General features: G+C 32.6%; 1 protein-coding gene across 2 annotated transcripts; it reads left to right on the top strand.

The window, feature by feature from the left end:
- The first annotated feature begins 334 nt into the window (after nt 1–334).
- On the top strand, nt 335–16,100 carry LOC124369868 (rh5-interacting protein-like). Of its 2 annotated transcripts, XM_046828000.1 has the most exons (7): nt 335–435; nt 6,642–6,830; nt 7,375–7,563; nt 10,748–10,936; nt 11,884–11,948; nt 13,473–13,581; nt 15,738–16,100. In XM_046828000.1, exons 1-7 carry the CDS (start codon nt 354–356, stop codon nt 15,965–15,967), a joined length of 1,053 nt encoding a protein of 350 aa, XP_046683956.1. In that variant the 5' UTR covers nt 335–353; the 3' UTR covers nt 15,968–16,100. The 2 variants fall into 2 exon arrangements, with proteins under 2 accessions (XP_046683956.1, XP_046683957.1); XM_046828001.1 differs by lacking the exons at nt 11,884–11,948; nt 13,473–13,581.
- The last annotated feature ends 1,505 nt before the right edge of the window (nt 16,101–17,605 follow it).

Below are 17,605 nucleotides of genomic sequence, written 5' to 3'. Positions count from 1 at the left end.
ACGAATTTAATGATTTGAAATAATACTGTGTAATACTTTTTTTACGATGGAAGGATTGTGAAGAAAACAGGATTTTCCGGCATTTACACTATTCAGTGAACCAAAGCACTGTTCTGAGAAATAAACTAACAAGAAAACCTTACGTATCAGATTAGATATATCTAAATAAATCAACGTGGTCACAGTATGGTTCGCAGAGAAGTTCAGCTGGTAGAAACGTCAATAGATTAAATAAAGTGCTATATCCCTTCTTCAATGTTCTGTGAATCACGTATAAATATTTTATGGTATAAGTGATAACCTCAAGATAATCTCTTCATACTCTCGGCCTCAGTCTCAGAGATTGCGTGAAAATGACACCATCTCAAACCTATGTGTTCTTGGTACTCTTTTGTGTAGTGGGAAACATCCTAGGAAATGATAAATTGGAAATATGTAAGTATGGCTGCAACTTTTCTTAAAATCGCTAAATTTTTATAAAATTAATTGTTGAAATTTTAATCTACTATATAATGTAAAAGACGTTGTTAAATTTAACTTTGGTTTGCGTTGTAAATTGGGATGGTTTCGTGTGAATTAAAAAAAAAATCTAATATAGTAGTTATATATAATATACAAACCAATTTTTTAAAATTTATTTAAAATTATTGTATTGATTCTTGAGTTGTTTATTTAGTGAAGATACTATTCTGATAAATGTAGTTTGAGTGGAATCAAAATATCTTTCAAAATACTCAAATTCGATCATTAATAGGAGTAAGAATTTGAATATATATTCACTTTATTGATACTTAGATAGATACTACTTTTATACTTACAATATATATTTTAAGTACGCATCAATTAATTATAAAGATACTTGTTAATACTAGATGCAAACAAGAACTAGCTTAGTTATTAAATAATTGGTGTAATTAAGTGTTGTGAGCATTTGAAACCGTTTGGATATACATTTTGAAAGCTAAACATTGATATATAACAATCATTTTCTAATAAGTTAACCCAGTTTATTATAAACTAAGTGAAGATTTATTTACTTATTTTTCTAACCTCAAACTATTTCCAATTTGTAAAAATTTTTTTACTTTTAAAAGTTTATAACACACATTGTTATAACTATGTCATTCCATATCCTATTTTCCATAAATATTAGAACATGCAGTATTTTATCGATTTTTGAGGACAGATTTCTTCATTTAAATAGCGTTTTACAGTATTTTTCATGACATCTAAAGACTGGTAAGATTAACAAGTACCAGTAGTTTTTAATCCATACTACTACTCTTGATCACATTGTTGATTACTTTTTAAAATTAGTATCAAATATTTATAAAAAATCTCATTAGTATAATATAAAATTTTTATAAAAGTAATAATTAAAATTGTCTGACATAAATTGTATCTGCCAGGCAGTTTTTGTTTATTCTTGTTTTGTACAGTTGATGTACAATAAACTGATACCCTCAACTAATCATATCAGATTAGAATAGGTCAGCGGTTAACGTCTTGGATTACCAAAAAAGAGGAATCCTATATCAAAATTATTTTGGGGAATTATACTTTCTGCTAACAAAAAAGAGTTGTTTTCATACTATTTTTTATAGAAAACTATTGTTCTTATCCATATATTATTATATAAGTGATCTATATTATTATTATAGCTAGCAGAAGTGATCATTTTAGTAGTCGCTTCCAAGAAAAAAACCAGACCATCAGTATATACCAGGATAGGCACCGGGTCTCTGGCTCTCCAATAACACCAAACATACTTCCATCATTCTCTCAGCAACATCATTTAATATTTATCATTTTAATGTACATTATATTAGGAATATATTAAATCTAACTGATATGTTTTAATTAGTCTCAGTTGTGGTATTTAACGAGCATTGGCTGTCTGAGGAAGAATTTCCACTCGTATGTTCCTTGTGGTTTTAGTGTTGGTAATAAAGGGCGAGGAAAGTTTTATATACAAGACGTGGAGGCTGTGTCATATTTTCTAGGCATTGTATTGAGACTCAAGTTATTGATGTAGTACAATTTTATAATTATAGCATTTTTAAAGTAACTGCCATTTTATAACCAAAAAATATAAATGCAATTTTTAAAATTTCTTGTCATATTAAAAACTTTTTTTATTAGATTTAAGTAAAGAATATATAGAGTTAAGGTATTTGAAAGCAGCTGGTTTAAATGTAAATATAATGCAGAAATCTCAAGATGCTGAGTCATTTTTAAATGTATTACAATCTTTTAATATGTACTGGTTGAATGAGGAGGCTACTAGGGGTAAGGCATGTTTAGACAATATAGTTACAAATTTCGATAGACATATAATTACTACTGTGTAATAGAACTGCATTTCTCAGAAAATGCTGGAGGATATTCATAGTTTGGTGAAATTAAGGTAAAAAAAAAGTAAAGGCATCAACACTTTTAAAAACTATAAGGGATTAAAATCCTAGAACATATTCACTCCTAAGAAATAGATTGTCACAAATTCACCGGATGCAATTGGACAAATGTTTGAATGTGGATCAAGCTCACGACCACTTTAATTTGTTGGTCACAAATTCATTCAATGAATGCTGTAAATTTAAAGAGATAAATGTAAGTACTTGTGAAAGACCAAAATTAAAATGGTTTACTCCAACGTTAGAGAAATATAGAGAGTTTGTCACAACATTCTATGATAAGTATAATAATAGCAAGGGAACATAATATGAAATTATGGATAAAAAGAATATTTAGTTGCAAAAAAGCATATAGAAATAAGGCATATACTAAAAGAACTTACGATTGAAGAATTTATAACATGGAACATGATCAAAACAGAATGTAATTACAATCAAGGATGCAGTATGCTGTACATTGCTGGGGAGATGCATACAAGTATTTAATCAATAAATTAAAAACAACACAAAACTAATTTATTCGTATAATCTTGAACAAAAATAGAAGAGAAAGTGCTTTCCCCCTGTATGTTCAGTTAAAAATCTTGCCGATAGAACATTTGTATGTACATAAATTATTAAGAAATTTTTTATTTGCGCAGTGGAAATGTTGGAACAAATGATTTTTTGCACAGGACTAGATGTATAAAATAACAGAATTTTCAGAATACCAAAAGTAAACAAAGAATCTTTTAGGAAATCCATTCAGTATACAGGACTGAAGCTTTTTAATCAGATTCCAAGCGAAATAAAATCATGCAATATCTTGAATCGTTTTTCTAAAATGCTGAAAGCTTGGCTTTTGACACATCTTGATATTGGTAATTTAACAAATGTTTTGAGCTGAATATTTAATTTTTAATTTTTTCAAATATTACACTAAATTCTTAATTTATTTTGTTTTACCACTATTACAACTTTTTGTTATTTTTCCTTGTAATTGGTATTAGCCAAACTTATAATCAATATTTCAGATTTATTGTTTATAGCTTATTAAATGGTAACTTTCTTTATTGTATTGTATATTTATGTACAATATATGTATGTGTATATATATATATATATATATATATATATATATATATATATGTACTGTTTATCATTGTACGCCTATGGACGTTTTAGTCAGATGCAGACGTCATGGAGAGCAGCTTGTTGGCTGGAATATTGTTGTTTTTATTAGGAAAGGACTATTTTTATTTTATTTTGTAAATTGTTTTGTTTTTGTTACGCTGACCAGCTACTGGTTTTTGGTCAGTGCATTTCCAAAGAATGTAAATTGTTTTGTATTTGTCTTGTAAATGGTGGAAATAAAGTATTATTATTAGTAATTGTAGCAAAGAAATCAAGAAATTTTAATTGATTCCAATGCTATTACCAACTATTTTGTGAATATCGTGAGTAAATTTAAATGTTACCACTGATACGAATTTATTATATAGACCAAATTTCTGAGTCCCAATAGTAAGTAAAATATTTCAATAAAGTGTAAAGGCACAGTAAAATACATTTCTTATTGATAATAATCTTTTTTGTGTCTCAAAAAACTTGGATTTGTACATGGTAAAAATACAACTAAAGCTGTAGAAAATATGGTAAATGAAGTACTAATAAACTTTGAATATAAATTATTGGCCTATGCATTGTTAATTGATTTAGCAAAAGCTTTTAATTCCATTTGTAATGGGCTTTTGTTAAAACAAAATCGTGTATGTACGGCATCAGGGAGCTAAGGTTACTGCAGTCAAACTTGACTAATAGAGAAATGGTTGTCCAGGGGGAGTGACAGATCTAGTTTTAAAAATATTGAAAGTGGTGTTTCGCAAGGATCTGTCCTCGGCCCCCTATTTTTTTTATAATTGATGTCAATGGTTTGGCTTCTAATGTTCCTTGCACAACAATACTGTATGCAAATAATAGTACACTTCTCAACAGTAAACAGCATTTGGATTCATTAACAGGAAAGAAGAACCTAGGTTTTGAAATGGTCTTAAAATGGTTGTGCTACAGATTTCTTTGCAGTAAATTACCATAAAAAAGAAAAAATAATATTTTCTTTGAACCATACGATTTACAAAGGTATCAACCCAATTAAGTTATTAGGTATGCATCTTGGCAGTAGGTTACGTTGGGATTGCTATGTGAAGCAACTATGTAAAAAGTTGTCCGGAGTTGTTTTTCTTCTTAGGAAATTAAGAAGCTGTATTATTGCAGATAAGTTGTTAAACGCATATAATGAATTTTTTCATGCCCACATAAGATATGGAATAACTAACTCTATGTGGCAATTGTTCCAGTGCACAAAATGCTGCAACATGACAAACAAGTTTTAAGAGCAATCAAAAAACGTTTCTGATAGAGAGTCATGTTTACTAATTTTCAAAGAATTAAAAATAATGACTCTTCCAAATCTGTATATTTATTGCTTCTTGATCGATGTTAAGGTATCTTTAAACTACCCTTCGTATATGACAAAACTCATGATTGTACTAGGAACAAACCATCTTCTTGACTTAGCAACAGTTAGATTAGAAAAAACCAGAGGTAAACGTATATGTGTATGATGAAGATTAAATGATTCAATAAACTGCATAAGAATTCAAAAAAGTAATAGATAGGTAGTTGAAGAATAATATATTTTACTCCATTGAAAAGATTTTTTCCTAAGATATTACTACATTAAGTTTTTAACGTCTGAATTTTACTTATGTGTTTGTCTCATTTTAATAACTATTATATTTGTTTTTGTTGTTATTGTAAATTGTATTTTAATATTATTTTTTTTGTCTGAACTCACATTATTGTCTTTTAAACATGTGTTATCTGTTAAACAAAGTTCAGGCCATTGTTGCTTTTTAATTTAATTATATCGTTAATCTGTGATTATATTGTCTGTTAAACAATGTATAGTTGTAAGTTCTTAGAAAGTATGAACAAAATAATTATAAGCCAATAACTTTGTCAATTACACTGTTTAGACTTCTTGACAACTTTGTCAATTACACTGTTTAGACTTCTTGACAACTTTGCCAATTACACTGTTTAAACTTCTTGACAACTTTGTCAATTACACTGTTTAGACTTCTTGACAACTTTGGCCAATTACACTGTTTAAACTTCTTGACAACTTTGTCAATTACACTGTTTAGACTTCTTGACAACTTTGTCAATTACACTGTTTAGACTTCTTGACAACTTTGCCAATTACACTGTTTAAACTTCTTGACAACTTTGTCAATTACACTGTTTAGACTTCTTGACAACTTTGTCAATTACACTGTTTAGACTTCTTGACAACTTTGTCAATTACACTGTTTAGACTTCTTGACAACTTTGCCAATTACACTGTTTAAACTTCTTGACAACTTTGTCAATTACACTGTTTAGACTTCTTGACAACTTTGCCAATTACACTGTTTTAAACTTCTTGACAACTTTGTCAATTACACTGTTTAGACTTCTTGACAACTTTGTCAATTACACTGTTTAGACTTCTTGACAACTTTGCCAATTACACTGTTTAAAACTTCTTGACAACTTTGTCAATTACACTGTTTAGACTTCTTGACAACTTTGTCAATTACACTGTTTAGACTTCTTGCCAACTTTGGCAATTACACTGTTTAGACTTCTTGACAACTTTGTCAATTACACCGTTTAGACTTCTTGACAACTTTGGCAATTAAACTACTTGATGCTTGAAATAATTAATTTTTTATAAAACATAAAACACTTCAGAAAGCCAGTTGTAGCAGGCTGTTGGTTATCTTATTTTAAGCTTCTTTAATGTAATACCATGTTAAGTGTTTTACATAAGCATTTTTGGTTTTAGAGACTTGAAAGATTTATATTTAAATAGTACGATTTGTGTATGACTTTTATTTTGTCTGAATTATTCTTTTAGCAATGATCAAAATTTGTATAGATTGTAATTTTCAAACAACCGTGTAAGGATCAATAAAGATCTAAAACTTTTGTATGAATGAGGCAAATGTAAAATTAGACGTCTTGCCTAGTAAAAGAACAAAAAGAAAATTCTATGTTTTTTTTACCTTGGTTGAATAAAAGAAAATGTTATGTTGAATCATTATCTCATGGAACAAAACTAAATATTCTCAGCGATTATGTTTTTGAAACGCAAGGTATGACATTGTCTGATAACAATCGGGTAATTTGCACTGATTACAGCCCAGATACAGTGCATGGCACACAGGGACTGCCTCGAGAGTCAGCAATGTGTGGACATGAAGTGTGCAGACCCTTGCCCTGGGGCCTGTGCCCACAACTCCTACTGTCAGGTGTTAAACCACATGCCCTTCTGCGCATGCCCTCCTGGGTTCGTAGGGAACCCGTTCACTGGGTGTACTCGACAGCTGCGTAAGTTATCACCAACCATATTATAATATTAGCAGATAGGAGTTGCGGTTGAAGCACGCACGCACTCTCACACTCACGAACGCAGAGGGATGTAGCCAGTACGGCAATTGCGGGCCCAGATTAATCGGTAACATCTTAAACTAACGAGTAAGCAATACACGTAAATATAGTATACGTTCTTTGGTATAAATTTTCTAGCAATGATGTTTACATTCTATATACATACATATCAACTGTAGGAAAAAATTATAAATCACAAAAATTTAAATTTTATTGGGGAAGTGCAAGAGGTTACAATTATTGGCGGACTTGTGCGCGTATGTGTGTGTTTGTTTGTTTGTAATCTTCGTTCGTGTTTTTATTTATTAATACTACAGGTGATCTTCCGACAATATTAGTGTTGGGTATAGGTAATATTGGATAATTAACACAATCTGGTGAAGGAAAAGTGTGGATTTCACTAGCATACCTTATCTAATACAATAGGAATATTAACACCTTATGAAAACCGAAAACAACGAGAAATAATGATATATTCTTGCAGTTCATACCCAGTGCTTAGAGAATGACGACTGCCCTTCAGACAGGACTTGTGTCAAACAGAAGTGTGAAGACCCCTGCCATGACGTCTGCAGCGGCAACAACACCAGTTGCCAGGTCCGCAACCACATTCCTTACTGCACTTGCAAGCAGGGGTTCTTTGGAGACCCACTCACTGCATGTAATTTACAACGTAAGTTTTTTTACTATCAGTGATATTTACATTTTTAAAATTAAAAAAAAATCATGTAGAGTGTTGAGATTAGTTGAAATAATACCGAATACTATAAAATATAGCATGGAAAGTTTTATTTTTTTTAAATTTAAAAGATATTAAACAATCTTAGGGACTATGATGTGAATTCTTCGCCCAAATTTGATTTTGGTGATTATTTGTTTTTGGAGACTGAATTTTCTTTGAAACTGAGTGTTTGCGCAATCTCCTCAAAGGACCACTACGTAAACCAAATGGGGGTAAATTAAGCCGTAATCAGTACCTGACTCGGACAGTATTTGGCTAAAGATCTCAAAAGAAAATCGTGTGTGCTCATTCCAAGCCAGCCCTCGATCGATGTGTATTCGTAGGAATTTTGAAGAGCTGACTTCTTCCAGTCCACGTGGAGTCAGCCAACAAGAAAGCAGGTCTACATGTTTACTCGTAGTGAGCAATACAAAATTCAAACGTTGGTTTTTTAAGAGTTTCTTGTTAGATTGAGGCTGTGGAAGTATTGGACACAGTTGTTGATGTCTACAAAAGCCTGTTGTTCCAAAACTTCGTTTGACATTGCATTGAAAAAGAGAGTCGTATCATCGGCAATCTGCACCAATTGTCCATGCAGTTTATGTCGTTCACATAAAGCAGGCAAAGCACAGGACTGAGGATAGACCCTTAAGGGACTGCATATCTCAGGTATATTGGTTTAGATGATTTATTTGATATTTTACAACTTGAGATCTCTGACTTAGGAACGAGCTAAGCTATTTAAGAAGCATGCCTAGAATGCCGAGGGATTCAAGTTTGTCGAGCAGTGTACCGTGATCGACGTAGTCGAATGCTTTGGACAGCTCTAAGAACACACTCATTGTGTTGTTTCTACATTCAGTACCCTCTACAATAATATCTACAAGACTCAAAACTGCGTCTGTTGTCGATTTGCCCTTTCTGAAACCAAGTTGTTCACTTAAGAGCTGAATCTGTCCAAAAAGTGAAGCATTCTTATAAGAAAAAAAAATTTTCAAACATTTTACTTGGAACTGGCAAAATCGAGACAGGCAGTTAGTAATTCAATCTAGAACGTCTTTCTTGAAAATAGGATTAAATTTAGCAATTTTAAGGAGAGAGGGAATGAGTAGTTTACTAATTGGGGAGTCTCAAAAAATGATTGCAGCGTATTTTCGAGCTTTGGAGACATTATATTGAGGTCGTTTGAGTTTTGGCTGGGAGCTGCTGAATAATTCGGTGTAGCGCATCCTCAACGACGGGCGCCAACACCATTGACGATGTGGGGCTCTGACTTCGCAAGGGGCATACTTGAGGTTCAGATGGTCGAGGACCCTGCCCATTAGCAACGGATGCAAAAATGTCATTAAACTGTTCGGCAATCTCCGTTTCATCTTCCACAAACATAAACCCAATTTTAATTTTTTACCGGTTTTTAAGCTTTTATTGTCTTATTATTAATGATGCCCAAGTTGTTTTTGAAATGTTTTTGTAAGAGAGAATAGATTTTGAGACATCATATGCTTTTACAGCAGGATGACTTTCGTGTATGTTTTTTTTTAGTTATTGAAAACAATTTTAAGTTTTTTCGTTTGAAGTGTTTTTGTAAATTTAGGATAAAAATTTTAGTTTCTATCGAGAAACTAAAATACCCGCTGTGATCCAATTAATTGTTTTTGGAGTTTTTTTCGCATACATTGATAATTTTTATAGGGCAGCAATTGTTAATATGGAAATCTTTCTTTATAAAGGGAAGTGTTGAGGTGAGCGATGTTTCCTGGCCTCATGTCTCTTACTGTTTGCATAATTTTGGGCTCTCTTTTGAGTTATACCACATTAATGACGCCTTAGTGGTCATTTGGTGGTCATTGGTCATTGGCCATAGTAGTCTGAAACAGCTGTATTCACTACAGACACCGCGACACTTGAGTGGTTGGTGATGATATTGTCGATAGCAGATTGAGTTGTAGCCGTCACTCTCGTCGGACTTTTGACTAGCAACCCTAGGTTAAATGACCTAAGTAAATCGAATAATAAAATTCTAGAAAGGTGAGTGTTGTCCAACGCGTCAATGTTGAAACCCTCCCATCATGACAAATTCCTGACTTTGGTTAGTCAGGCATGTCAATAATTTTTCGAATCCAGAAAAAATTTATACATTTAAACTAGGAGACCTATAAATTCCGATCACGACTAATTTTTATTGATGCGTTTGAAAGTTGTGGAAAGTTCAAACAGGTGTCCCGCAAGGTTCCGTTCTTAGGCCTATGTTGTGTCATTGACTATATCTTATTTCTGTTTGCGGATGATATCTTGAAAGCTTTTCCTCCCAAAACGTTAATTTGGAATTGCAGTTGATCCTGTAAAAATTTTTCATCATACTGACAAAATTTAAAAACAATTAAACATCTGCATATTTTTAATGTACATTCTGTCTCGTTTGGTAGCGAGAAAATTCTTTTAATTACCTATAATGGGTGTTTTTATCCTTATCTTAACTATGGATTGCCTATATGCGGAACTGAAAGTACGAAAACTCAATACATCCTCCGCCTGGAAAAACAGCTATAATAGTTGTCATTTTCAAATTATGTCGTGCACAGTCCTGTAAAAATGTCTTTCGCCAAAACAATATTCTGACTTTCTCGTCTACTTACATTTTTCAGTGTCTTTTCTTTTACAAAAAGTATCCACAACATTTCACTGTCACAAACAATGTTAATCATAATTACTATTTAAGGATTAGAAATGACCTTATCTTATCTCGCCACAAAACAAAGTTATTTGAAAATCAGTGCTTTTATGCCTGCATTAGTCTTTTGAACTCTTTACCTCTTTTACTTCAAAAGTGTTGCTGATGACAGGAAATTCCTGAATAAACTTAAAAAGTTTCTTATTATAAAAGAATACTACAGTGTTCGAGAATACCTAAAGTGAGAAAAATGTAGACCTCTATAGTTAGTTTACCTTATTTTAGGTTTCATGGGTAAATCTGTATTGATTTATTAATTTTAAATACTACATTGTATTATAAATGTGTTCGTCAAGATTGCTTTATGCATTTTATGTTTTCGACAGTACATAAATTGAGTTGAGCACAAATATTAGAATCTTCTGAGAAACAAACACCACTAAAAATAATGTTATATTCTTACAGTTGATACCCAGTGCTTAGAGAACGACGACTGCCCTTTAGACAGGACTTGTGTCAAACAGAAGTGTGAAGACCCCTGCCATAACGTCTGCAGCGGCAAGAACACCAGTTGCCAGGTCCGCAACCACATCCCTTACTGCACCTGCAAACAGGGGTTCTTTGGAGACCCACTCACTGCGTGTAAAGTACAACGTAAGCTCTTCTTATATCAATACCAGTTACGTGTTTTAGAATTTAAAAGGTTACGCATACTGTGTGAGTTTAATTAGTGCAATACCAAATAATACAAAAATATATAGTAAATTTTTTCTAGTTTTCTAATTTACATTACATAAAGGTCATGTGCAGATGTTAAATATTTGGCAGATATAGCTTTTTTAATATGACAGACGAATCTGACACAGAATCTGATAGACGGGTACGCATGAGCACTCATTGAATACTGAGCGCTAGGGAAGGTGTTAACACATAAAACGTCGTTATTGTAAAGTAATTTAATCGACTTAAAACAAGGGAAAATTCCTTAAAACACTTAATTGTATATAGATGCTTAAAAATATTTTTGCTTATAAATAAGAAATGCGTTTTGAAACTACTCGTATATTACTTTTTAATAAATTTTGGTAAGATATTTCTTAAGTCGACTGAACACAAGGAAGTCTCCTTTAAGCTTATCGGTAAACAATTTTGATCAATAAAGACAAAACTTATCATTCACAGTCTTGGATGATATAAAAACAAAATATTCTATTTATTACTCCTCCATGAACTTTGTTTATACAATTTTTTACTGATTTTTTGAAGCGAGATATTTTTTTTGCTAATTTGAATAGCAAACATTTTAGTTATTAATTGAAATATTTGGGGAGCTTCTTCAACCTCTAATTATATAGAATTATAGGGATGTTAGATAGAGAATTATAAAAACATAAAGTAACAGTCATTGGAATTGTTAAATCCATATAAATGTTCAGTTAGATTGCACAAAGTTAAGCACAATGTTTATATAAATAAATAAATAACTTATATAAATATCGAAGAAAATGTATGGAAATAGTGAAAACCGAAGTATTATAAGCATTAGTATTGTATATTATTGTTAAAAAACAATTTAAACTATTCATAAAAACCTTTTGCAGACGTTTCTGGAAGTTGGCCACCATACCCAGGAGCAAAGAAGCGCTATGAAGTGGTATCCGATCAGGTAAAAACTGTAAAAATAAAATAAAATCAGGCTAAAAGGCGTATTGGCCTTTCGTTATTAAACATGTTAATATTGTAATTAAAATAAGTATGAAGAATTAATACCTTTATTACTTGCTAAAATTCATTTTTTTCTTAGAAAGTGATATCTATATCGCTCCAGCGATCAATGAAAACAGTGTACAAATGCTTTACCTGAAGTGAGAACCATGGATATTCCGATGTTGGTTATATATTTAGGATGTTGAGATCACCTTCCAACATCTAATTCCATCCCCTAACTACACAAAAATAACCTGAGCACCTCAGTAAATCACAATCCAAGGAGTTAGAATAGAACACGGATATACAGAAATATCGATCTACCACACTATAGTTGGAAACCATCTGAAAGTCCTTCTACAGAGTAACAGGTTTACACTATTCCACTCTCTATTGCCGCTTAGCATGTCGCAAATCGTCCAATTTCAAAATAATAATATCAAATTATACGTACTCATTTATTTATATGTAAGTCTTAAATTAAATCAACTTTAGTGATCAAAATTGGATTCTTTGTTTTTGGGAAGATGGTGTGTATAAGAGCTCCTTAAATATAGTGAGTTAGTTACATAATTTGCTACAAATTAAAAGGTTACCCGTTTAATAGATGTATAAACATTTTTAGAATATAATTTCTGAATATGTGCTCATCCAAAATAGTAATTTTAATAATTGTTTTAAGTTTGTCTTTGACGATGGCGATGATATGGAGATTTACGACCAATTGCCTCCGCTCAGTGAAAGGATATTTCAGTAATAATACGTTTCGTGAGCTAAAATCTGATCTACGCTTCGCGTGGTTATTAAATATATCACGTGACTAGAAATCAGGTTAAAATAAACAATTCTTACTATAAGAAACCCACTCCCGTCCCATGGCTTACCGCCATCTTTTTTCTTTCTTGATAATCAAAAATTTTGACAAGTAAAATAAATCCAAACATATACTAACAAGACACTGGTAGGAAAACACAAACAATAGATTGTAACAGAAAGCTAACAAAAATAAATTTTAAAATGGTACTCAATATAAAGAATTAGTAATATCTCTGTCAATACTTTTAAAACAAACTGTAACCACATTGTTTGGATAAATATGGATATAAACTAGGCTCTATATCCATAGAGTCTTTTGCCAGTAATACATTGGCAATAAAATAGATTAAAATTACACTGACATCTGTTCAGTTGTTACAGGTTAGTAATTGTAGATGTACTGATCATTATCATTTAGCTGTTTATAATCAAAAGATAGTGGTGGTGACACACTATCGTTGTGATTTCTAACCTATATGTGTCATAACGCTTACAGTATAGTTAGATTTGATAGTTCTAAATTAAAATTGTAGGTTTGAGTTTAAAGTCTACACAATTAATAATTAAGTTCAGTTTCTTAGGAAAGTTCACACTCAGTTTTATCTTACAGTTACTATTCAGATATTAGTGCTACTGTACAATTAGTGTTTAACATATTTTACAACAGTTAAACTGGTATGGCGCTGTGATTGATTGTAAGAATCGTGGCGGACGTCTTGCCACCATCTTGAGTGACGAGGAGAACGAGATGGCTAGGCAGAAGACCAAAGAGTTGGGTAAGATTATATTCTTTCCCTCTTATTAGGAAACATTTTTATTACATGTAGATATTCTAAAACATGTTTCATTTGAAACAAAAACTGTTATTACTCCTTCAACAAATACTTAGTAAATGAATGTAACGATACGAAATTTATTGGGTTCACATAAAATTAATCTGCAGGCCTTGTCAAAGATTTGCGATCAATGTTTTATTATTCGGAGATATATTTTGTGCCAAAAATGTGTTATATGATAATCAGCTTAAAGATTAATAATTGTACATAAGAAATAAATGTAATTTGATTTATTACAATTCAGAGCCACATTTAAAACATCTTACAGTGCACAAGCAAGCAAAATAATCAATATAACAGTATATAAACTCCAAGAAACTATAATTTACGATAGAGTTTCTTTCTAGCAAAGCTTAACTCAATTTCATTAATAAAATTATAATGTTCATCAACAAGTATTTAACAATTTTTTTCTAAAGAATATTTTCCGTATCAAATAACTGTTAGAAAAAAAACACCTGTACCAAATATCAATACAATTAATGATTTCTGCCTTATTTAAAGAATAAGATAAGAAGGGAAGTGCGTCACGATGCGAAAAGATCTGGGTGTCTCTAAAGAAATCTTTGCCATCACGTACTGTAGTCCAACTATTCAATTCTATACAGAGAGCCGAGTTCTTAGTAGTTGGTTCAATAAATCCGGTATCCGATGGGCTCATGAGGTCTCTTGCTTGTAAGAACCATAAGATCAGAAAACAGTTAAGAATTCTGGACATTTTATACGGACTATTAACACTTTTAAATGTAATTATTTCGCGTATCTCGATCCACTTTAAAGGTCCCAGGTTGTACAAATATCCATTGCATCCTCTGTATCCACAGGCTGAGATAATATTTATATAAAGCCCATATCATCGACACATTTTCAAGTATCTGATGGCATACTGATGGTTTACTAATCCATAATACCCAGGGGGATTCACTTCTGGCTTGCATAAGAACAACTACTACCGGGGTACTTCTGAGGTATAAACCTTCCAGGTGAACCTACACAGGGTTCAGCACAAACAGATGTGTTGTTTATATTTGGGACACATTATGGATATCCAGGATTAAAAGGTATAAATACATCTAGATGATTGTTGGAGTGGGTGGTGCTCCCTTGATGATAAGGGCTGTTACTAACCTTAACATGAAGGTTGTTACTAACTTACCCGCTTTGACTGGAAGACACTGGAACAGTGGTACCCTTCCCTCCTTCCATCCTTTGAGATATGCCTAAGATAGAGCCCGCTAATCCTTCCTCATGGATTCTCGACAGGAAGCGGACTCTCTTCCCAATATTTTCCACCCTGGAAGCAAGCGTAAAGGTCCCTGTATTGTATTGTGATCAAAACAATACAAACACTGATAGATTATATGTTTGAAAAAAATCGACAGTTAGTCAACAGATAATTTTGGCAATACTAAGTTAGATGATAGCGCATCTCACTTATTGAGATTTAGCTGAGAGTTAACGAATATTTTTTGATTGGTTGTACGGTTTAACCATAGTGTCAATGAGAAAATTACATAATACATAACTGAAGTGTAAAAGATGTGAATACAATCAATTTTTAATCATGAGGGATATTAAAACATGTAACCTAACTGCCTCAACACCATTTAAGAGTAACTTGCCATGTAGACCTTTTTATTATAACACTGCTATTAAATCAACTTAATAAAATAATGTAAATGTATCATATGGCAGGATATCTCGAGAAAGTTTGTATCTTTAGACATTCAATTTGGTTAGACATTTCGTTTCTAAATAAAGAAGAGTTAATTCTATAATGGTACTGTCCAACCATGGAATATGGCTGAGCGTCATTAAAGCACGTCACTCAGTAGGCTGACACAATTTCTATTTTACCTGCTGGGGGAATGCAAACTTTTCTTTTTTGTATCATTATCTCTCTGTCCATCTATCTAAATGTTTTGATATTACAATGAGGCAGTCTTCAGAGTTTTCATGGAACCTCAACGAAGCCCGTTAATTCCTTATTCACTAGAAAAGAAAATTTAAATTTTTAAAGTTAACTAACAAGCTTTTGTTGGGATAAAAGATCCAACTTTACATCAGAATGTGTCTAACTGTAGTGTCGATTCCAGACTCAATCGAGCTTTATTGGGTGTCGGGGATAAACATCGACAAGAACAACACGTGGATGTGGGCAACCACGGGGAAACCCTTCACGTTCACGGACTGGATTGACGACCAGCCGGATAACTGGAATGGGAAAGAACACTGCCTGATGATCTATAAGAAAGATCTGGGCCACATCTGGAACGATGTTAACTGCTTTTCCATCATCCATTACATTTGTGAATATTATGATTGAGTGTTTCTGTAGGTTTTTAAGCACTATAGTAATTGCCACAATCAATCTTTCGTTTTTAGTTCAACAATAACAAATGGAAATTTCACCTTTTAACTAATAACATTGTTGCAATTAAATAAATGAGTTAATACTAGTTTATTGTGATGTTTATTAATAATCATCCAGTGAAATGTTTATTTGGAAGCACCCTACGATACGCTTAATTATTACTTTTTGACCGACTTCGTAAAAGAGAAGATTGGGCAAATCGACTAAGCCACTGATAGACACTGAACTTGCAATCTGAGCCACAGAGAAAACTCCTCATGGTCAAGGCATTCAATGCGAGGCCTCTTTGTAGAATATTTGAAACATAAAATCCATAAGCTCAAAAATATTTTATGTCAGATTTTGTACTTTTATTTTAAACGTACGTTTAATATACCCCGACAAATTACAGTATTCATAGCTGTTGGCGGATCTGTCGGTGACACCTTATAGCCTCTATAGCCTGGTGGTTAGCTTGCTACATGACATCAGTTAACAAGGCTACTCCAGAGAACTATGTTCTAAATTGTTCTAAGCAGCCGAGATAGTCCAATATTATGATGATTGTGGCTGGATAGTGCAGACGTAATGAACATGAGCTCTTCGAAACTATTTGTTTAGTAGTATTTTTTTCTATTATTATGTTTGTTTCTTAAACGCTTATCATTCTGAGAGCCTAACTGAGTTAAGATATACTCAGATCTGCTGTCGTTTTTGTTTGAGATTTCGATTAATAATCTTAAGTGTCTGTTGTTTCATATGAACATAACCTAAAAAATGGCAACCTGTGGAGTGTGTAATAAATCCTTTACGACGAGGCAACTTGTAGTTAAATGTTATGACTGTGAAAGAGACTTTCATGGAACGTGTATTAAGGTGAGCAAGGCGAAGTATGAACGGTATGAAGATTTGATCCTTGCAGTGCTACTAGGCTCAGTATCCTACGTTTAAAGGCTCAGGCTAAGGAAGGGGCCCTTACATAGGAAGACTTTATGAAGGCTATTTCCACTCTTTCTGGTGAGCCAAAAAATTAGTATCAGTGAATTTAATATTTAATAAGAGTTTCTAAACAATAAGTTAGATGACAACACAAAAGCTCTGAAAGAACAAATTGCTATAACGTTGTTCTGATAGAAATTATTGAGGCACAAAGAGCTGAAATAAAGGCCCTAAAAGAGAAAGTGAACTTTCTTGAGGATAAAATTGAAGAAAGTGAACAGTACTCTTAAAGAAACTGTGTAAAAATTTACGGCACGCCAGTCAAGGAAGGGGATGTAATTGGAGCTGTTAGGGATGTATGAAATGCTCTTGGCATGAACATAGAGGAATCTATGATTGATTCATACCACCTATTAGGCAAAAAACCTGATTCAAGTGGCCCACCCAATATAATAGTCAAGTTCCACAGAAGATTGTTTGCTGAGGCTATGTTGGCTAAGCGAAGGATCAAGAGGCAGCTGTCAACACGGCACCTGGGGCTGCCAAGTAACAGTCACATCTACATCAACGAGTCACTGATACCAACCAGGCGGAGGATTTCTGGCCATGGCTTGGGAAACACGGTCCAAGAAAAATTATAAGTGGATCAGTGTTAAGGTTGGAAAAATATTT

This window comes from Homalodisca vitripennis, chromosome X, assembly GCF_021130785.1.
Source record: "Homalodisca vitripennis isolate AUS2020 chromosome X, UT_GWSS_2.1, whole genome shotgun sequence".
Lineage (NCBI taxonomy): Eukaryota > Metazoa > Arthropoda > Insecta > Hemiptera > Cicadellidae > Homalodisca > Homalodisca vitripennis.
This window is presented reverse-complemented; position numbering and strand designations above follow the sequence as displayed.